The sequence below is a fragment of the Sinohyriopsis cumingii genome, chromosome 7 (assembly GCF_028554795.1).
Source record: "Sinohyriopsis cumingii isolate HCF-2022 chromosome 7, ASM2855479v2, whole genome shotgun sequence".
NCBI classification, from domain to species: Eukaryota; Metazoa; Mollusca; class Bivalvia; order Unionida; family Unionidae; genus Sinohyriopsis; species Sinohyriopsis cumingii.
The window spans coordinates 93151935-93177564 of NC_142967.1; the positions used below are offsets into that span (position 1 = coordinate 93151935).

A 25630-nucleotide genomic window follows, 5' to 3' on the forward strand; every position below is an offset into this window, starting at 1 on the left:
ATGAAATAAATAAAACACATTTACTTTCAGTCCCTTTTAAACACTGTGGACAAAGCGATTCTCGTTACATGGTAATATTCATTGATAATGCTAGAGCTGAAATTAAAGAAACATGGAGACAAAGTTTTCAAAATCTTTATTAACAAAGTTTGGGACAAACTTGGAGCAAGTTAATAAATCGGGAGACATCGAAACTTCACCAAATCCAAATATGTTTGAAGTATATTTTATTAGTCTAACTCATTAAATACCACTATTCTATTCGATTTCAATAAATAACTGTCTTTATGCAGTATCCATTGTAATATTTACATAAGTTTTCATTGCAAAAATATTTAGTCCACTTAACTATCGTGAAGCATTTAAGAGGGATTTTTGGAAGTTCACTATAAACTGCGAGATCTGATATATATATATATATATATATATATATATATATATATATATATATATATATATATATATATATATATATATATTAAATTTAACTTATTGATTAATAGCCTTCGTTGAACACTCTCAACGTCAGTCAGTATCGTGATGTTAGCCCGTACCTATCTCATGTTAACCCGTTTTCAAGCATCTTATCCCAAAGAGAAACCATTTAATCTTTATGCTGAGGCGTTTGATGCCAGGCAAGCATAAATATGATTATATATAATGTCTTGAACCCATCTCGCAAGCTATGGTTTGTAGGGGATATCATCCAACAAAGTGTATATTATTAAAACACGTTATGTCCACACTGTACACCAAAACGTATATATCCCAAAAATTGGAAATGTGTGTGTGTGTGTGTGTGTGTGTGTAATTTGGATTTTTAACGTAGCTTTAACAATTTTTCAGTCATTTTGCTACGATGTCTACAGTGTGGCAGTTTATAGTGATGTCCAGCACTGGGGCATCATGCCACAGGCATGTAGCACGATGTCCCACCCAGTCACATTATCCTGACACCAGGCCGACCAGTCCTAACACTAACTTCTTAATGCTGAGCGCCAAGCGAAGCAGCTGTTTGTACCATTTTTGTAAGTCTTTGGTATGACTCGGCCGGGGATCGAACCCACGACCTCCAGCACCCGAGGCGGACGCACTAACCACCGGGCCGCCGGAGCGGTAAAAATTGGAAATAATAGAAACATCTAAATATTGCGTGAAGTCATTGACATGTCCGTTCAAAATATGTTTAATAAATTTCATATGCCTACCAAACAATTTTTTTTGTAGAATGCTTATAAAAGTTCCGCTCTAAAATGTCTAAGTCGCAAAGATTTCAAAATTTGAAAAGATATAATTTTTTCTAATATAGCCTGAAAATCTAATCATGTTATCTAAATATAAATATAAATATGTCTACCAAGTTCTTTATCTAGCTCAAGTTATTTTGATTTTTATGCTAATAGTGTGTCAAAATAAGCCTGTAATATTTGAAAAATGTACGTATTAAAAGAAACACTATACAATTTCATTTGCCTGCCTAAAACGGATTGTTTTAACGGCGCTATGGAGCTCTCGGAATCATTATTGGGTGGGATGGGGTATGGATGGGTGGATAAAGACAAAATCAAAGATATTTATTGTTAGACTAACAACTTCTCTGTATGTTTGTGCTGTTTTGACAGGTTCTTTGATGAAATTAAAAGTTCTACATAACTGATGTGTATTGTTTAATATATCAGAATACAACTATTAAAGATTTAAATCTTTAATATTTTTTAATCATTTTACAACAAACACAGGTAAAATTAACAAAAAGCAGCTTTATTTCTCAGGAAAATATGTATAAAAAGAAACTATAGCTTATTACTTTAAAGTTTAAAAAAAATGAATAAACCAACAATACATATCACTTGATCACATCAATGCTGGATTGAAATATATGCTCATATTTATGTAAAATAAAATGCTGAATCTTGATGATTAATGCATGCTATGTCTTATAGAGGTGATGGAAGGGCAGGGGTGGGCTGGGCCGGGCTGGACCGGGGTGGGCCTAGTATAAGTCCATCCCTACTTCATACGATAGAAAACACAACAAATGTACAATCTCTATTAGTAAATCATACCATTACAAAGCAAATGGGATGAAAAAAAGTTAAAACTTTAATTATGTCTGCACATATTATACAGTAATTGACACAAGTTATTTAACTTCACTTTTCTGCAAAAGTTGACATCGTCTATTTTCATTGAAAATACATACGAGTTACAAAGGAGAGATTAGATTTTCATTGTAATTCATCATCTCTCCGAGAAAGCAAGAAATAAAGTTGCTTTCCTTGTATATATTTTTGTATATATCACTGAAAAATGTGAGCAGAACAACCATAACATTTCACAAAGTAAGATTTATTGTTTTGTTAAACTTAGATTCCAGGTGTTTTGCCTCCCATGGGCTTCCACCAGGGGTTCTATCCCACAGACTTCTTGTCTACTTGCAAACACTTCTCCAGACATCATTCCCAGAACCCCAGACATCATTCCCAGAGCCCCAGACATCATTCCTAGAGCTGTTCCTGCTTATTCTTTGTTGAAGAACAAAAGTTATATTAAATATCCAATGTAAGGTCGTAACACAAAACACAAGTCATATAATAGCATTGGAAGGAAATGATATTGGCCTCCATTTTGGATGACAATATGTTATTATGAGAAATATTCCAATTCAAGTACATCTAATATTACACATCTCTGTATTTTTCTTCTTAAAAATATTAACAAATGGGTTAATTTACACTACTTGAATTGCTGTTTTCATATCACTCACACGCTCCAACATTTTGTTTTACTGTCCTTTATCTAAAAGCTATTTACTAAAGTCTAAGTGAAATTTAAAAAACATTTAGACCACGTAAGTTTGAAGGTTAAATTTATGGCTGACTCAGAAAAGCAAGAAATACATTTTGGTATTGCTGACATTGGTAGTAAATACATTTGGAGCAAACAACAGTGTGTGTGTGTGTGTGTGTGTGTGTGAGAGAGAGAGAGAGAGAGAGAGAGAGAGGATATTCTCCAGGTTTCGTGAAAGGAATAAACACCAAGCTAGTGACAAATATAATGTCAGAAATGGAGAGTAAATATAAAATACCAGTGATTTAGGTTAGGATATCTTTAAATAAAGGTTGATTTGATGTACATGAATTTTAAAGTGACATAACAATATTATAATGATAGCTGTGTATAAAGTTATTATAGCACCATAAGCAAAGATTTGAGTGATGTAACTTGGCTTAATGAGAAAGGGACACTAGTTATCCAATTGGAAATTTTCTACCACACAAATGTCTGGCTGCTATAATTCTTTGATGGATCAAATAATGCAATAATTTGGTAATGGGAGAAAAAAAGTTGACTACAAAATTGAAAGAAAGAAGTCGCAACGTGTGTGTGTGTGTGTGTGTCTGTGCATTTGTAAATGCGTGTCCAAGATGATGTTCATTTAGATGAGTTGATGCATAGACAAGCTTGTGTACTTTATTTAACTGAGTAAAACTTGTCGAATGACATGAAGAGTTTAACTAACAAAATGTTGATTTGAGATGATATTTCTATTTGATGAGATTTCTATTAGATGATATTTCTTCTATGTTGCTGATGGTTTTATATATGGACTAGCAACAATGGGTTCCTGCGTCAGATAAGTCAACTCAGACATTTCATCTTTCTGTTGTTGTTTCTTCTTCTTCTTTTTCCTTCTTTTCTTCTCTTCCATCACTGAATTTGATTGTGCAAAGAGGCTGATTCCAGGCAAGACTTTCTTAGATGTAACGCTATATGATAGAAAAATAAAAGATAAGACATTGTACAGTCTATCAATAGAAATGATAATGATATATGTTTAAAATAAATGATCTGTATTCTTATAAAATAAGTTCAGATTTAGTTTTGCTTTCACGTACATGCACACCCACAATCATAGTGAAAACTAGTTTAAATTGTTTCTTGTCAAATATGCGCATTACCAAATTTTGCTCTTTTTTGGGGGTTGGTGCCATTTCTCAGTGCAAGATTGATTATAAATGACAGCAAGTAGAACTGGTGGAAAATCTTGGGAAAACCCCGAGAAGAATCACTTACACACTGGAAGCTACTGGCAAGCTTTTCCACATGCTCACATTAGCCGAGCCCGAGACTGTAACCAAAGGACACAGAGGTGAGATGGCAGTCGTCTGTGGAGGTAATTATTTTTATTTCCTTAGTTATATATTTATTTTGTTGGTTTGGAGGGGGGAATAAAACAAATCTTAATAATGTAAAGCTTACCTGTCACTACTGCCTTACTCACCTAATGAGTAGCGACATTTAATCCATGCGTGCAAAATAAATACCACCGAAGTAAATACTAAATGAAAATTCACAACTGTCACTCCGGAGGAATTACTTGCCTTAACATTGGGTATGGGAATGGAAAAGGAATGTGAAGAGAAAAGCCAATAGATGACATGGCGCAATAAAGTTCCATAATCTAATAGGAGATCGAATTTTGCAATCAAATAATGCAAGGACTTCAATTATAATCACTTAGTCAATAGTGAATTTTTTTAAAAATAATCTGCAGACAAACAAACTTGGGCACAAAAACGATGGCAATTTTCCAAGAGAGCATGACAAATAAAATTATTCTGCATGAGTTGATGACTTGGTAGTCAAACTAATTCTGAGTTCTCTTTTTCCAGATTTCTAGAATGTTCTGTATAATTGGATGTTGGAATTATAAGCTCAGAGGAGGGGACTTTGCGTCCTTTAAGATAAACAAAGGAAATAGTGTCAATGTATTACAGCTAATAAACTATAAATTAAACTCATTTAAGGTATTGTCAGTATAAATGTGCCTACACAATTTGTAAGAAATCCGACTATCCATTAAACAATGCTGAAAAATAAAAGTCAGGAATACAGGGCAATCAGGGTACATAACTCATGCAAATAATGTTGTGGAACACTGAAAAGTGAAATCATTCAACGTCTCATCATTATAAAGTCACCGACCAATGTACACATACCTGACTCGTGCATACATCCTGAAGGGTGAACCTTGAAAAGAATGCATACCACGCCAGTGTCCACTGACAGCTGAACACATTTTTGATGTGAACTCCATGAAACTATATTATAACGTGCCACCTGATAAAATGTTTGACTTTTTTGTGGGAATGTGGCTTTTACGTTTCAAAACTTTAACCATATGTTGTAAGGATATTAACTATGGAAATTTTACCTTTTATTTATGTTTTACAGAATTGTAGAATCTGTATGTTTTTTATGTAGTTTTGTTCTAGGTCATCTTTACATTTGGAAGGATTGATTTTTGGTGCAATTCCTCATTTTATGTTTCAACTTTATAGTTTGTTGGCACCATATAGTCACTATTGCGCTGAGGTTGCGTAAATACACAAAACTGCCTACGTGTTTTGTTCTGAGTCAGCTGAAAGAATGATGTTGATAGGACGTAGGGATTCGGCAAGGCCATCAGGCCGAGAAATATTCATAAGCCATATCAGATGAGTTCTTTCACCTGACTCAGTATAAAATACGATGCAGTTTTGCATGCACTGTATGCCCCTTTTCTACGCTTTCCAAACGTTTTTAGCTTTACTATATGTCGATTCACTGTGTCTTAAAGGATGTTAAAGAAGTACCTTTAGTTCAAATCTGGGTGTGTAATGTGATGTTTAAATATGAACTGAACAGCTGCAGCAAGTTCCAGATTAAACTAGTATATAAAATACTATTACTACATACATACTAAATTTGGTTGTAATCGAACACTCCTTGATTAATTATGCTATGGAGAAAGAAAGAATGGAGGATGGATAATCAAGGGATATAACTTCTGCAGATGTTGTTGCAGAACATTGGAAATAAATCTTCCTCAGGTCCGCTTCAGTATAAACTTTATAATAAAGTATTGTACTAAACTTGATTGGAATCCAATGAACCTAAGTTAAGTTATGCTATGGAAACAAAAGTGAACAGTACGGGAAACCAGTTGGCATAAATCCTGTAAATTACGTCATGGAACTCAAGCATTAAACTCAGTAATACATTTTTTAAAAAAATCAAGTAAGCATTTGTAAGGTTCTGCTATGGAATATAAGGTCATGATCATGGGCTATCATGGATTACGACTCTAGTAAATTGTTTCGAAATGCTGGAAATCAGTTGTCCAAAGCCTCAGCAATATTAAGCAGAACAAAACATTTGGTTGAAATACAATAAGCAGTGGTAATATTGTGATGTGGAAGACATAGTAGGACGGGCAATCAGGAGGCATTACTCCTGCAAATAATTCCGTGGAATGCTGGAATTCAAACTCTTTCAAGGTCTCATTACTGTAAAGATGCATACAGTATTGGTACAAATCCAATAAACATCACTGAAATTATTCTGCGGAAGCCAATATCAGATGGACGATAAACAAGGGGACATAAATCTGGTAAATGATGTAATGAAACTTTGGGAATAGGACTCGTTTGAGGTCTCATCACAGTGAAGTTGCGTGTCAAAATTGTTTAAAGTCCACCAGTCCTTGGGAAGGTAAACCTGCATACATGAAAGTTGGGGAGGGGAAATAGCAAACAGGGACGATAACTCCTTCAAATGGTGACAGAGAAAACTGAAAATAAAACTCTTCCGAGGTCTCTTCAATTCGGAGTCAACTAAATAATTTGCTCAAATGCCCAACAATTCATGGAACAATTATCTTGAAAAAACCAAACTGATTTTGGATAAACAGATGAACAAATGGACAATATTATTACTAAAAGCATCTACCGACTTCTTCGAGCTGAGAGAAGTCGATAGACCATGCAAGAGGTTTTTTTAAAGCGACGGTTGGAGAATACATTTGTGTTCTTTTCTATCTTTTCTCTCAGACAGAGATAACATAAGGATGTCAGATATTGACGCTAAGAAATATAAGGATAGTATTTGGCACCTTACATATAAAAATTAAATCTTTAATAATGCAATATATCTCATTTTCTGAAAGAAGTTTATTCATCGATTTTCATCAGATTCTTCATAGACTCACATTACTAATTCAACTCCCATAAAATTTAATAGAAACACAAAATTCATGAGAGGACACCATCATAACCATGGTGGAAGTGACCAAAGCTGAACAATAATGTTTCAAAACATCCAGGTAAGAAATATCACATTGGTGACCATAATTACTATATAAATGATAAACTGTCTAAAATTTATTTATTTGGTTGCACAGATTTAACCAAAGTGGAAAACAGTCAGATCTGCACACTATACCGCTCTCATCCTTTCATGCTAATATATGATCTATCCGAATGTGCTTATTAGACATCTGATGTACACACAAGGTATTCATTCTGCTCATTATCCATAAATACAACAAACATTTAACATCGACAGTATACTGTTGTGCATCCATATGTGGAACCACTCAATGGCTATTGCTCTCTATAGGACTCATTCAGCTTCCGTAAAAACCCATGGAAAGACCATTATATCAAATATTTAATAAATTTAAATTTATGAATATTCATAATCAAACTTATATTTCACAGTATAGACTGATCCTTCTGTGAAATAAGTATTTGTTTGACACTATATGTGTTTGAAACAGGTGTTTTCAATTCCGCACCTAATGAATCAGGTACTAATTCCAGTATGGAGTGATCCAATGTCGAGTCTGAAAAAAAACTGAACTTCCACCATGGATAAATTATTGTGTTTATATTTATCAGTTACAAATTAGATTATCTAGCAACTGATTCCCTTTACTAAAATTGTACTTTTCATTATCAGCCAATTATTGCCATCCAAACACACACACACACACAGATATATATATATATATATATATATATATATATATATATATATATATATATATATATATATATATATATATATATATATTGTATTAAGTTCACCCATTATTAGACTGGTTCTCATTTTTTAATATAATTAGTAACGTGAGAGCTGAAAACATCTATACCAAGGTGACACTTTCATTGTTAAACCATGATGATATTTTTTGCAAAAGTGCATGTTTGCAACCTTTAGATTAAGCAAAGAAAATACTCACTTCTTGGGTAGATATGGTGGAGGTGTGGGTGACCCTTGGTCATCATCACTTCTCCGAGCCTCCAATCTATGTGGAAGAGTTCTGGGGCTGACTGACAGTTCTAATGGGAAGCCAGAAGAAAATGGAGTCTATTAACAAGCATCTAAAACACACCTACAGGCAAAGTTAACAATCATTAACATAGAAATACAAACACATCCTCCATTACATTTTTGGGAGCTGAATACATTTGAAAAATCGTTATTGATAGCAAGAGGTTTGGAGCCTATGCTATATTATTCGTATAGAAAGATCATATCATTATAAATTTTGATAAACTGAACTATTGCTGATTATGTGTTTTATGGCAAAGCAACAGGCGTAGGTTATTTGGTGCCATGGTAGGATTCGAACCAGCAACCTTTTGATCAATAGGCTTACTCGTGAGCGACCAGGACTCATTATAGTTTTAACCTTCTTTCTGTCGTAGTCATTGTTGTTGTTGTTATAGGGTTTAATGCTATTTTTAGCACAATATAGGCTATTTATGGCAGCCAGTATAAATGGTGAAGGAAGAGCCCAGGAAAACCACTGAAAGAATCTACTGGCAAGCTTTCTCATGTACCAACATTGGCGGAGCCCGAGGCTCAAACTCATGCAGAGGTGAGATGGCAGTGATCCATAGCGGTGAGCACTTTAGACCACTCGGCCACTTGGCACCTCAAACTTCGTTGTTAAGGATATGAAAGATTTAAAATATAATAAAAATCATTTATCAAATCTATTGTTCCTGACTTTTGCTAAATTTAAAATTTAATTGTTTCAGAATGTCATTAAAAAAAGTAATGCAACACTTTCTGTTGACGTTCTTTAACTCAGTGACATGTACTCATTTCGAGTATATTCACCTTTGTTTTCTATCCAGAAAATAAATCACAAATACGTCATGGCAAATTTTAAAGTTTAAAATATACATAATTTAAAAAAATAAAACCTCCGTTTTAAATACATGAAACTACTAAACAACAAGAAATAATCTGACATATCTGATTATATTTCATTGCTTAACAAAGGTTATATGCCTTCTCTTTCAGAACTGACTGCACTCAATTTCTTTTAGTATTGGATGCATCTTCTAAATCAGTGTACATTAACATTTCCCTTTTCAGTTATTTTTCTTCTCTTATTGATTTATTTTAGCCTTCCAACTTACTCTTGCTTTGAATGCATAATATTCAACAGTTCAAACATATTTCATTAACTTTGTGGAAGTGTAAATAGTAGGATCAATGTCAAATTATCCTCCATACTTTTTATGTGGTGTTGAGTCTCACGTCAAGGGACAAAACTTATACTATCTTCAAAAGCCTGGTTAAGAGGCAGATGAATGATTTAGAGTGCAGCGCACTCAGGGAGTGAGTTGGTGTGAGGAAAGCCGTCAGTCACTAAACGTACCTTCTAATGAAGAGAGAGGCGCCAAGGGGGACATTTCTCTTGATTTCTTTTCAGTCCAAGGTGTACGAGGCCCTGAAGTGGTAGTTGTATCTGAGTCAAGGGCTTGAACCGGAGACAGATGTAATGATGTTAATGGGTTCCCTGTTGTTAACGCCCTCTTTTGCGTATCGTCGTTTACCTGGGAAAATAACATATGAACTATTATTAACATAAGCGTCAAATGAAAGATTTACCTAAATACAAATGTTCTTTTTTATCAATTGTTAAGTTTGCTTGGAGCATAATTTTTCAACTGGAAAGACAGAAAATGACAAAATAAAATTGTAATTTGGTTTTAAAAAGGAAACGCAAACACGGACATGTAGACTGAGTTCAGTTTTAATGATTATGCATACAAAATACACTTTAAGAAAGTTTTATATTCTAAATTGAATATAATGTTAACAATAATTATATTCAGTATAACAGACAATAATATATAGTTCATAGGACGCAGTTTTGTGGGTCTCATGTATGAACACTATACTTCGTAAACCATGCAATATAACCATGTAATTTTGGAATTAAAAAACAAGCTTAGACAGAAACCTTTGTGTGTTCTTCAAGTGGGCCACTAAGTGCCGATTAAGTAAATCACTAAGCATGTTATTGACAGGAGTGGCAAACTGATTTCTTGATCAATAATGAAGTACACTTCTGAGTACCTATACACCTCAGTAACTACTTCAAAGAATATCGATTAGTGTGAAGATGGTCGAACACCATTACAAAAGATGTTGACAAAAGATAAGAATAATAACAGGCTAAAAGTACCTAAGTAACTGTCTATCCCATAATAAAAAGATTAAGTACTGCATTCACTACAGAAACCTAAAACTTTATCTTAAGCTTGGATCGATAGAATAATCACCTTTGACCAGAAACTACAGTAAAATCTGTAGACAGATAAGGCAACCACAAAGTCTAAAAGATATCTTTTAAATCTAACAGACAGATCTGTCATCGGGAAACATACAGAAAATGTCAGATAATCAGTGTAAGGATTTATAACAGAAGTATGAAAACTACTTATATATATATATATATATATATATATATATATATATATATATATATATATATATATATATATATATATATATATATATATATATATATATATATATTATACGGAACCCTTATCTTGATTAGTTTGATAAAAAAGAGAATAAAATAATCTATAAAATCAAAAGAGAATTCACTGTATCAGACGATAGCAAGTGGTAATACGAAGCTGTAGTGTAAAAGAGATTCACTTAGCATCAGTGCTTAGACATAAAAAGAATATACATTACTATAAGATCAATGACAACCCAACCGGTTATTTATTCATCAAGAATATAGAGTAGTATGAGATCAATGACAATCCACCAGGTAAAATATTCAACAAGAATATACAGTACTATGAGATCAATGACAACTCAACAGGTTATATATTCAACAAGAACATTGAGTACTATCAGATCTATGGCAACCCAACAGGTAATATATTAAACAAGACTATATAGTGCTATGAGACCAATGACAATCCAACAGGTTATATAATCAACAAGAATATAGAGAATTATGAGATCAAAGACAACCGAAGCGGTTATATATTAAACAAGAATATAGAGTACTATGAGACCTATGACAACCCAACAGGTTATATATTCAAAAAGAATATACAGTACCATGAGACCAATGACAACTCAGCAGGTTACATAATCAACAAGAATATAGCGAAATATGAGATTAAAGAAAACCCAACAGGTTATATATTCAACAAGAAAATAGAGTACTATGAGATAAATGAAAACTCAGCAGGTTATATAATCAAAAAGAATATAGACAAGAATGAGATCAAAGACAACCCATCAGGTTATATATTCAACAAGAATATACACTACTATCAGATCAATGACAACCCTACAGGTCATATATTCAACAAGAATATTGAGTACTACGAGACCAATGACAATCCAACATGTTATAAATTCAAAACAATATAGAGAACTATGATACCAATGACAACCCAACAGATTATACATTCAACAAGAATATAGAGTACTATGAGATCAATGAGAACTCAGCAGGTTATATATTTTAAAAAAAATAGAGAACTACGAGATCAATGACAACCAATGAGATTATATATTCAACAAGAATATAGAGTACTATGAGATCAATGACAACTCAGCAGGTTATATATTTTAAAAAAATATATAGAACTACGAGATCAATGACAACCCATGAGATTATATATTCAACAAGAATATAGAGTACTATGAGATCAATGACAACTCAACAGGTTATATATCCAACAAAAATTTACAGTATTAAGAGACCATTGACAACAAAACAGGTCATATATAATGTCAACACTACGAGATCAATGACAACCCATCAGATTATATAATCAACAAGACTATACAGTGCTATGTGATCAATGACAACTCAACAGGTTATATAATCAACAAGAATATACAGTATTATGAGATCAATGACAACATAACACGTTATATATTCAACAAGAATATACATTACTATGAGATCAATGACAATCCAACAGGTTACATATTCAACAACAATATACAGTACTATGAGATCAATGACAATCCAACAGGCTATATATTCAACAAGAATATATAGTACAATCAGACCAATGACAAACCATCAGGTTATAGATTCAACAAGAATATACAGTGCTATGAGACCAATGACAACCCAACAGGTTATACATTCACCAAGATTATAAAGTAATATGAAATCTATGACAACCCAATAGGTTATATATTCATGAAGAATATACAGTACTATGAGATCAATGACAACTCAACAGATTATATATTCATCAAGAATATAAAGTACTAGGAGAACAATGACAACCCTACAGGTTATAGATTCAACAAGAATATACAGTACTATGAGACCAATGACCACCCAACAGGCTATATATTCATGAAGAATATACAGTACTATGAAATCAATGACAACAGGTTAAATATTCATGAAGAATATAGAGTACTATGAGACCAATGACAAGACAACAGGTTATAGATTCAACAAGAATATACAGTACTATGAGATCAACAACAACTCAACAGGTTATATCTTCATGAAGAATAGACAGTACTATGAGATCAATGACAACCCAAGAGGTCATATATTCAACAAGAATATACAGTACTACAAGATCAATGACAACCCGACAGGTCATATATTCAACAAGAATACAGAGTACTATCAGACCAATGACAACCAAAAAAGATATACATTCAACAAGAATATACAGTACTATCAGACCAATGACAACCCAACAGTTTATATATTCATGAAGAATATACAGTACTATGAGATCAATCACAACCCAAGAGGTTATATATATTCAACAAGAAAATACAGTACTATGAGATCAATGACAACCCAATAGGTCATATATTCAACAAGAATATAGAGTACTATCAGACCAATGACAACCCAACAGGTTAAATATTCAACAAGAATAGAAAGCACGAGGAGACCAATGACAAACAAACATGATTGAACAAGAATATACAGTAATATGAGACCAATGACAACCCAACAGGTGATATATTCAACAAAAATATAAAGTACTATGAGACTAATGACAACCCAACAGGTTCTATATTCAACAGGAATATACAGTAATATGAGACCAATGACAACGAAATAGGTTATATATATTCAAAAACAATATAGAGTAAAATGAGATCAATGGCAACCCAACAGGTTATATATTCAACAATAATACACAAAAATATCAGATCAAAGAAATCCCAACAGGTTATATATTCAACAAGAATTTACAGTAATATGAGACCTATGACAACACAACAGGTTATATATAATAACATCAACAGGTTATATATTCAACAAAATATACAGCATTAGCAGACCAATGACAACCAAGCAGGTTATATATTCAACTAGAATATAGAGAACTGTGAGATCAATGTCATCCGACCAGGTAATATATTCAACAAGAATATAGAGTACTATGAGATCAATGACAACTCGAATGGTTATATAATCAACGAGAATATAGAGAATTATTAGATCAATGACAACCGAACAGGTTATAAATTCAACAAGAATATACACTACTATGAGATCAAGGACAATCCAACTGGTTATATATTCAACAAGAATACAGAGTACCATGAGATCAATGACAACTCAACAGGTTTCATAATCAACAAGACTATTCAGTACTATGAGATCAGTGACAAATCAACAGGTTATATAATCAATAAGACTATACATTACCATGAGATCAATGACAACTCGAATGGTTATATAATCAACAAGAATATAGAGAACTATTAGATCAATGACAGCCCAACAGGTTATATATTCAACAAGAAATTACAGTACTATGAGATCAAGGACAATCCAACTGGTTATATATTCAACAAGAATACAGAGTGCTGTGAGATCAATGACAACTCAACATGTTATATAATCAACAAGACTATACAGTACTATGAGATCAATGACAACTCAACAGGTTATATATAATGAACAAGAGTATACTGTAAGATGAGATCAATGACAATCCAACATGTCATATATTCAACAAGAATATACATTACTATGAGATCAAGGACAACTCAACAGGTTATATATTCAACAAGAATATCGAGTACTATGAGATCAATGACAACTCAACAGGTTATATAATCAACAAGAATATACAATACTATGAGACCAATGAGAACCCAACAGGTTATATATTCATGAAGAATATACAGTATTCTAAGATCAATTATAATCGAACGGATTATATATTCAGCAAGAATAAACAGTATTATGAGACCAATGACAAACAAACAGGTTATTTATAATGACAACACAACAGGTCATATATTCAACAATAATATAAAGTGCTATGAGACGTATGACGAATCAACAGGTTATATATTCAACAAGAATTTACAGTCGTGTGAGACCAATGACAACCAAACAGATTATATATAATGACAACACAACAAGTTATATATTCAACCAATATACGGTATTATGAGACCAATGACAAACCGACAGGTGATGCATTCAACAAGAATGTAGAGTACTATGAGACCTACGACAACTCAACAGGTTGTATATTCTACAAGAATTTACAGTATTATGAGACCATTGACAACCAAACAGGTTATATATAATGACAACACAACATGTTATATATTCAACAAAATATACAGTATTATGAGACCAATAATAACACAACAGGATATATTCAACAACAATACACAGTATTGTGAGATCAATGACAACCCAACAGGTTATATATTAAACAAGAATATACAGTACTATGAGATCAATGAGAACTCAACCGGTTATATCATCAACAAGAATGTAGAGTACTATGAGATCAATGACAATCCAACAGGGTATATATTAAACAAGAATATAGAGTACTATGAGATCAATGACAAACCAACAGGTCATATATTCAACAAGAATATAGAGTACTATGAGATCAATGACAACTCAACAGGTTAAGTATTCAACAAGAATATGCAATAATATGAGACCAATGACAACCCAACAGGTTATATATTCAACAAGAATATACAATATTATGAGATCAATGAGAATCCAACAAGTTATATATTCAACATGAATATACAGTACTATGAGATCAATGCCAACTCAACATGTTATATAATCAACAACAATATAGAGAACTATCAGATCAATGACATCCCAACTGGTTATATATTCAACAAGAATATAGAGTACTATTAAATCAATGACAACCCAACAGGTTATATATTCAACCACAATATAGAGAACTGTGAGATCAATGACATCCCAACAAGTTACATATTGAACAAAAATATAGAGTACTATGAGATCAATGACTACTCGATTGGTTATATATTCAACAAGAATATAGAGAACTATGAGATGAATGACAACCCAACAGGTTTTATATTCAACAAATAATGTTGAGTACTATCAGATCAATGACAAACTCAGCAGGTTATATAATCAACAAGACTATACAGTACTAGGAGATCAATGACAACTCAACAGGTTTTATAATCAACAAGATTATACAGTACTATGAGACCAATGACAATCCAAGATGTTATATATTCAACAAGAATATACAATACTATGAGAAGAAGGACAACCCAACAGGTTATATATTCATCAAGAATTTACAGTATTATGAGACCACTGATAACCAAACTGGTTATATATAATGACAACACAACAGGTTATACATTCAACAAAATATACAGTATTATAAGACCAATGACAACACAACAGGTTATATATTCAACATGAATATACAGTATTGTGAGATGAATGACAAACCAACAGGTTATATATTGGACAAAAATATAGACAACTATGAAACCAATGACATCCCAACAGGTCATATATTCGACAAGAATATAGAGTACAATGAGATTACTGACAACTCAATAGGTTATATAATCAACAAGAATATAGAGTACTATGAGATCAATGACAATCCCAACAGGGGATATATTCAACAAGAATATACATAACTATGAGATCAATGACAACTCGGTTAGTTATATAATCAACAAGAATATAGAGAACAATGAGATCAATGACAACCCAACAGGTTATATATTCAGCAAGAATATACAGTACTATGAGATCAAAGACAATTCAACCGGTTACTTATTCAACAAGAATATAAAATACTATGAGACCAATGACACCCCAACAGGTTATATATTCAACAAGAATATACAATACCATGAGATCAATGACAATCCAACAAGTTATATCTACAAAATGAATATTGAGTACTATGAGATCAATGACAACTCAACATGTTATATAAACAACAAGAATAGACAGAACTATGAGATCAATGACATCCTAACAGGTTATATATTCAATAAAAATATAGAGTACTTTGAGATCAATGACAACTCGGTTGGTTATATAATCAACAAGAATATTGAGAACTGTGAGATCAATGACAACCCAACAGGTTATATATTCAGCAAGAATGTACAGTACTATGAGATCAAAGACAATCTAACAGGTTATATATTCAACAAGAATACAAAGTACTATGAGATTAATGACAATTCAACAGGTTTTATAATCAAAAAGACTATGCAGTAATATGAGATTAATGACAATTCAACAGGTTTTATAATCAACAAGTCTATACAGTACTATGAGATCAATGACAATCCAAAATGTTATATATTCAACAAGAATATACACTACTATGAGATCAAGGACAACTCAACAGGTTATGTATTGAACAAGAATATAGAGAACTATGAGATCAATGACAACTCAACAGGTTATATATTCAACAAGAATTGACAGTATTATGAGACCATTTACAACGAAAAAGGTTATATATAATGACAACACAAGAGGTTATATATTCAACAAAATATACAGTATTATGAGACCAATGACAACACAACAGGTTATATATTCGACAAGAATATAGAGAACGGTGAGATCAACGACATCCCAACAGGTTATATATTCAACAAGAATATACAGTACTATGAGATCAATGATAATCCAACAGGGGATATAAGCAACAAGAATATAGAGTACTATGAGATCAATGACAACTCAACAGGTTATTTATTCAACAAGAATATACAATACCATGAGGCCAATGACAACCCAACAGGTTACATATTGAATAAAAATGTAGAGAACTATGAGATCAATGACAACCTAACATGTTATATATTCAACAAGAATATACAGTACTATGAGACCAATGACAACCCAACAGGTTACATTTTCAACAATAATACACAATACTATGATATCACTGACAATCCAACAAGTTATATATGCAACAAGAATTTACAGTACTATCAGATCAATGACAACTCAAGATGTTATATAATCAACAAGAATATACAATACCATGAGGCCAATGACAACCCAACAGGTTACATATTGAATAAAAATGTAGAGAACTATGAGATCAATGACAACCTAACAGGTTATATATTCAACAAGAATATACAGTACTATGAGACCAATGACAACCCAACAGGTTACATTTTCAACAATAATACACAATACTATGATATCACTGACAATCCAACAAGTTATATATGCAACAAGAATTTACAGTACTATGAGATCAATGACAACTCAAGATGTTATATAATCAACAAGAATATAGAGTACTATTAGATCAATGACAACTCAACAGCTTATATATTCAACCAGAATATAGAGAACAGTGTGATCAATGACATCCCAACAGGTTATATATTGAACAAAAATATAGAGTACTATGAGATCAATGAAAACTCGATTGGTTTTATAATCAACAAGAATATAGAGTACTATGAAATCAATGACACCCCAACAGGTTATATATTCAACAAGAATATACAGTACTATGAAATCAAAGACAATCCAACAGGCTATATATTCAACAAGAATACAAAGTACTATCAGATCAATGACAACTCAATAGGTTATATAAACAACAAGACTATACAGTACTATGAGATAAATGACAACTCAACAGGTTTTATAGTCAACAAGACTATACAGTACTATAAACTCAATGACAATCCAACATGTTATATAATCAACAAGAATATACATTACTATGAGATCAAGGACAACTCAGCAGGTTATATATTCAACAAGAATTTACAGTATTATGAGACCATTGATAATCAAACAGGTTATATATAATGACAACCTAACAGGTTATATATTCAACAAAATATACAGTATTATGAGACCAATGACAACACAACAGGTTATATTTTCAACAAGAATATGCAGTATTATGAGATCAACGGCAACCCACCAGGTTATATATTGGACAAGAATATAGACAACTGTGAAATCAATGACAACCCAAAAGGTTATATATTCAACAAGAATATAGAGTACTATGAAATTAATAACAACCCAGCAGAATATATATTCATCAAGAATATGAAGTGCTATGAGATCAATGACAATCCAACAGGGTATATATTCAACAAGAATGTAGAGTATTATGAGATCAATGGCAACCCTACAGGTTATACACTGAATAAGAATATAGAGTTCTATTAGATCAATGAGAACCCAACAGGTTATATATTCGACAAGAAGATAGAGTACAATGAGATCACTGACAACTCAACAGGTTATATAATCAACAAGAATATAGGGTACCATGAGATCAATGACAATCCCAACAGGGGATATATTCAACAAGAATATACAGTAGTATGAGATCAATGACAACTTCATTGGTTATATAATCAACAAGAATATAGAGAACTATGAGATCAATGACAACCCAACAGGTTATATATTCAGCAAGAATATACAGTACTATGAGATCAAAGACAACTCAACCGGTTATTTATTCAACAAGAATATAAAATACTATGAGACCAATGACATGCCAACAGGTTATATATTCAAAAAGAATATACAATACCATGAGATCAATGACAATCCAACAAGTTATATTTTCAACATGAATATAGAGTAGTATGAGATCAATGACAACTCAACATGTTATATAAACAACAAGAATATACAGAACTATGAGATCAATGACTTCCTAACAGGTTATATATTCAACAAAAATATAGAGTACTTTGAGATCGATGACAACTCGGTTGGTTATATAATCAAGAAGAATATAGAGAACTGTGAGATCAATGACTACCCAACAGGTTATATATTCAGCAAGAATATAGAGTACTATGAGATGAATAACAACCCAGCAGAATATATATTCATCAAGAATATGAAGTACTATGAGATCAATGGCAATCCAACAGGGTATACATTCAACAAGAATATAGAGTACTATGAGATCAATGGCAACCCTACAGCTTATACACTGAATAATAATATAGAGTTCTATTAGATAAATGAGAACCCAACAGGATCTATATTCAACAAGAATATAGTGTACTATGAGATCAATGACAACTGAACAGGTTATATTATCAACAAGAATATAGAGTACTATGTGATCAATAACAACTCAACAGGTTATATTATCAACAAGAATATAGAGTACTGTGAGATTAATGACAATCCAACAGGGTATATATTCAACAAGAATATAGAGTACTATGAGATCAATGACAACCCAACAGGTTATGTATTCAACAACAATATAGAGTACTATGAGATCAATGGCAACCCTACAGGTTATATACTGAATAAGAATATAGAGTTCTATTAGATCAATGAGAACCCAACAGGTTATATATTCAACAAGAATATAGTATACTATGAGATCAATGACAATCCAATAGGTTATATATTCATCAAGAATATAAAGTACTATGAGATCAATGACAATTCGATTGGTTATATATTCATGAAGAATATACAGTACTATGAGATCAATGACAACCCAACAGGTTATATATTCAGCAAGAATATACAGTACTATGAGATCAAAGACAATCCAACAGGTTATATATTCAAGAAGAATACAGAGTACTATGAGATCAATGACAACCCATCAGGTTATATAATCAACAAGACTATACAGTACTATGAGATCAATGACAACTCAACAGGTTTTATAATGAACAAGACTATAAAGTACTATGAGATCAATGACAATCCAACATGTTATATATTCAACAAGAATATACAGTACTATGAGATCAAGGACAACTCAACAGGTTATATATTTGACAAGAATATAGAGAACTTTGAGATCAATGACAACCCATCAGATTATATATTCAACAAGAATATAGAGAACTATGAGATCAATGACAACCCAACACATTATATAATCAACAAGAATATACAGTACTATGCGATAAATGACAACTCAGCAAGTTATATATTGATGAAGAATAAACAGTACTATGAGATCAATGAGAAGTCAACACATTATATATTCATCAAGAATATACAGTACTATGAGATCAATTATAATCGAACACATAAAATATTCAAAAATAATATAGAGTACTATGAGATCAAAGACAACTCAACAGGTTATATATTCATGAAGAATATACAGTAGTATGAGATCAATGACAATCCAACAGGTTATATATTGAACAAGAATATACAGTACTATGAGATCAAAGACAACCTGACAGGTCATATATTCAACAAGAATATGGAATACTATCAGATGAATGACAACCCAGCAGGTTATATATTCAACAAGAATATAAAGTATGTGGAGACCAATGACAAACCATCAGGTTATAGATTCAACAAGAATATAGAGTACTATGAGACCTATGACAACCCAACACGTTATATGGTATAACGGTACCAATTGCGCAAGTCCAGGTGGGCGGAGCTTAAGGTGTATGGAACATTGTATTCAGAATTAAAGAACAACACTAGCTGTGATTGGTGCATTATGTAAGAGTTGTACTTTCTGTTTGGCTTAAAAAATTGTTGAGCCTCTTGGCAACATGTGAGTTTGTGTTAATTTCTATCTAGATCATATTTTGTATTTTTTATGATTTTTTTAAAATATGGTACACATGGCTGAAAATGTGCTTGTTGTGACTAGGTAACTCTTACCCCTGTCTAGTTGCAATAGAGTTATCTCTCTTAAATGCAGTGGAGTACCTGGTTATGTCATTGTCAAATTGACAATCTAGCATTGTTCTATATGACAGTGTGTGACATGCATGCCCAAGTAGGACAGAAAGTATATCTATTTCACAAAACATTAGCATTGAGGTATATGGAAAAACAATTGGTACCGTGATACCTAAAGGAAAGAATAGCCTCACAGTGTATCCATAGAAACGCATACATGTGAGCGGCATTTATGAACTATACTAGTTTCATGTAGGAAAACAAATGTGTACTGAACAGTTTTGGTCAAATATTGAAAGTTCTTTAAGAATAAAATGTATGAAATCTTCAGAAAATAGCACAAGTTGGCTTTGGATGGGGACTTTTGATAACTATAGCTATGATAGATATAGGCTTGTGTTACCTGATGCCTCTATGTATGTGCTGTTAACTCTTAGATTGGAATGCACGCAACAAAATAAGTTATGTAAACATAATATAATTGATTTTGGCCAAATATTGGCTATTTTACCTGCAAAAGATGAAAAATCATGTGTACAAAAACAGCTATCTTGTTCTTGTAAGGCATGCCATAAACCAGGATAGAGAACACTCTAAGTACACTTGTAGATAGAGTGTTCTCTATCCTGGTTTATGGCATGCCTTACAAGAACAAGATAGCTGTTACACTTGTAGATAGATCACTTGTACCATGTGGGATGTTCTGGCATGAGTAATTTTTGGGTAATTTATTAAGGATATGGTATTTCTTCCCACTTTAATTTGAATTGTCCTGCTCTAATTGTCCTTTTTTTTACACTTTCCTGCTTTGAAATTGTTCATGTAGTTAGTTCAGTTCTCTTGCATTCCCTTTTGTTGAAGTAGCAGTGAATACCAACAGACAAGAACAGTTTCCTAAAGTCAGCATTTCCCATTGGCACTTGTATAAGCCCAATTATAATCTACTATTGACTTTCAATTAATCCTATTTCTTTGTGTCAAGCTGCTCTTGTGGAATTTCCATGTTTGGTCCAACATTACAGAATGATAACCATTTTAGTCACACAGTGCATATTCATTCCATTCAAATCCACACTGTTCTTGAAACTTTGCATCCCATCGCAAGAATCCAAATTGGCATGAAATGATATCTGCATGGTTATGGAAGGCTGCACTCTGCATGCTGGCATTGTAGAAAATATGAACTATGTGATATGAAAGAGCTGCGTCATCTTAGAAATTAAAATTACATGACTCTTGAGGTCTCCACTAAATATAGGAGTCTAAATGTTAGGTTCTCACTTTATCTGTAATGTATTTTGAGATAATTTAATTGCAATGAAGTTAATACAGGTTGTTGATGAACTCATCTATATTACATGGATACTGTATTAGAGGTTACCACACCTTATGTATATCATTCAGTTATCTCCCTTACACCAGTCATAACATTTCAAGGAAATAAAATCTCACATTTTCAGTGACTGGTTATGAAAATAAAGAGAAGATTTGTGAAGTATTATATTAGCCCTCTATCTTGATGCAAATGTAAGTAGAAGCAATTTAATAATTTCTCACAGTAAAGTTTACAAGTTTAAAAACTGATAAGGTATGTTCTGTTTGGATCTGAGATAAGTTTCTCTCTATCTTATGCCAGTTATTATTAAATTCTTATGTAGAAGAAATATACTTTATATGTATCTATATTATCTAAATTATTCACCCTTTCATATTAGATGGAAATGAACACAACTTCACTTGAAATTTGGGTACCTGTAAGGGATGTTATAGCACAGTTGCCTTTGGGCTGTTCTTGGACCTGTTGGGCCCTGCCCCATATATTTGTCCAAGGTAAGGTCATCAAACTTTCACTTCTCATTTTTCGCATTGCTGACTTTGCCTCCTTTAATTCCTTTATCATAAGTTACCTCTCCCTTTTAGATAAACACTTTCCTCCTGTTTTTAACTCCATTTGATGTGCTATACTTAGTGTTTATATTTGGCATTTTTCTGTATTTTATTCCCCTAAGTTCACCCCCCCCAATCCAACATAACCACTTATAAGCTGTGATTTACTATATTTGGTGACTGATTGGCTTATTGAAACAATTTTATTCACATTACAAAGCAGGAAAGCTTACTATTTGTGTTACAAAGAGGATGGGTAGGTGGACCTTTGTGTGAGGACTGGTGGTTAGTGACCTCTTGTATCTGCAGATAGTGTAAAGTAGTCAAAGCTTATACTTTAGAATAAGATTGGGTCATGTCCACCTGTCTCTGATGTTAAGTTCTGCACCTACCAAACAAATATAAATTCCTTTCTTTTAGGTGAATTGTACATTTTGAAATAGGACAGGTACATACTATTTGGTACATTGACCTTTGACCTAGTTATTACATAATATGACATAATGTGATTTATCCCATATCACCTATGTGAAGTCCAATAAGTGCTGATAGGAATAAGATACAAGTCATAGTTGAAAGAATTCGTTTTATTACAAAAGATGATTTTGATGGTGAAGCAAAAGTATGAAAACAATAGTTCAAACAGCTCAATGACATTTCTATACACATTCATATAAGACATAGGTTAGTACCTCATCAAATTGTTTTTCACAAGTGAGACTAAGTATATTTGTTACTTATACAGTCCCGAACTATTTCACAGATTATTGGAAAAATTAAGGTTTGCTATAGGTATAACGGTACCAATTGCGCAAGTCCAGGTGGGCGGAGCTTAAGGTGTATGGAACATTGTATTCAGAATTAAAGAACAACACTAGCTGTGATTGGTGCATTATGTAAGAGTTGTACTTTCTGTTTGGCTTAAAAAATTGTTGAGCCTCTTGGCAACATGTGAGTTTGTGTTAATTTCTATCTAGATCATATTTTGTATTTTTTATGATTTTTTTAAAATATGGTACACATGGCTGAAAATGTGCTTGTTGTGACTAGGTAACTCTTACCCCTGTCTAGTTGCAATAGAGTTATCTCTCTTAAATGCAATGGAGTACCTGGTTATGTCATTGTCAAATTGACAATCTAGCATTGTTCTATATGACAGTGTGTGACATACATGCCCAAGTAGGACAGAAAGTATATTTATTTCACAAAACATTAGCATTGAGGTATATGGAAAAACAATTGGTACCGTGATACCATATATTCAACAAGAATATAGAGTACTATGAGATCAATGACAATTCAACAGGTTATATATTCAACAAGAATTTACAGTATTTTGAGACCAATGACAACCAAACAGGCTACATATAATGACAACACAACAGGTTATATATTCAACAAGAATATACAGTATTGTGAGATCAATGACAACCCAACAGGTTATATATTCGACAAGAATATAGAGAACTGTGAGATCGATGACATCCCAACAGGTTATATATTCAACAAGAATATAGAGTACTATGAGATCTATGACAACTCAACAGGTTATATAATCAACAAGAATATAGAGAACTATGAGAACAATGACAACCCAACAGGTTTTATATTCAACAAGAATATAGAGTACTATGAGATCAATGACAATCCAATAGGTTATATATTCATCAAGAATATAAGGTACTATGAGATCAATGACAACTCGATTGGTTATATATTCATCAAGAATATACAGTACTATGAGATCAATGACAACCCGACTGGTTATATATTCATCAAGAATATCAGAGCAATGGAAAACCAACAGGGTATATATTCAACAAGAATATAAAGTACGAGGAGACCCATGACAACCCAAAAGGGGATATATTCGACAAGAATATACAGTACTATGAGACCAATGACAACCCAATAGGTTATTTATTCAAAAAGAATATAGAGTACTATGAGATCAATGATAACCCCACAGGTTATAGAGTCAACAAGAAGATAGAGAACTATGAGATCAAAGACAACCCAAAAGGTTATATATTCAACAAGAATATAGAGTACTATGAGATCAATGACAATTCAAAAGGTAATATAATCAACAAGAATATAGAGTATACAGTAATATGAGATCAATGACAACCCAATAGGCTTTATTCAACAATAATATAGAGTACTATGAGACCTGTTATAACCCAACAGGTTTTATATTCAGCAAGAATATAGAGTACTATGAGACCTATGACAACCCAACAGGTTTTATATTCTACAAGAATATACAGTAATATGAGATCAATGACAACCCAACAGATTATATATTCAACAATAATATAGAGTACTATGAGACCTATGATAACCCAACAGGTTTTATATTCAGCAAGAATATAGAGTACTATGAGACCTATGACAACCCAACAGGTCATATATTCATAAGGAGTTTAGTCAATAAGAGGGTATTTGAATTGTTAAATGATACAAGTGCATTTTTTTAGATTTATTCAATATAGAGAAGATGTTTAAGCAATCACCAAGTGACCATAATCATGACATTCTTAACACCTTTTCTGGTAATAGAGTGTCCACTGATATGAGTGTGTGTGTATATATAATGCTAGCTAGTGATGTGCTGATGTACAGCTTAACCATACTCATGCATAAATACATGCTGTG

At 32.4% G+C, this 25630-nt stretch overlaps 1 protein-coding gene across 1 annotated transcript in view; it reads right to left on the reverse strand.

Moving 5' to 3' along the window:
• Positions 1 to 1740: 1740 nt before the first annotated feature.
• LOC149795725 (uncharacterized) overlaps positions 1741 to 25630 on the reverse strand; it is a 66560-nt gene continuing 42670 nt past the window's right edge. Inside the window, exons 10-12 of the mRNA XM_089965626.1 lie at positions 9503 to 9680; positions 8069 to 8168; positions 1741 to 3770 (exon numbers count right to left, since the gene is read on the reverse strand). Of these exons, the coding sequence (XP_089821752.1) occupies positions 3584 to 3770; positions 8069 to 8168; positions 9503 to 9680 (465 nt within the window). The 3' untranslated portion in view covers positions 1741 to 3583. The remainder of the gene's footprint in view (positions 3771 to 8068; positions 8169 to 9502; positions 9681 to 25630) is intronic.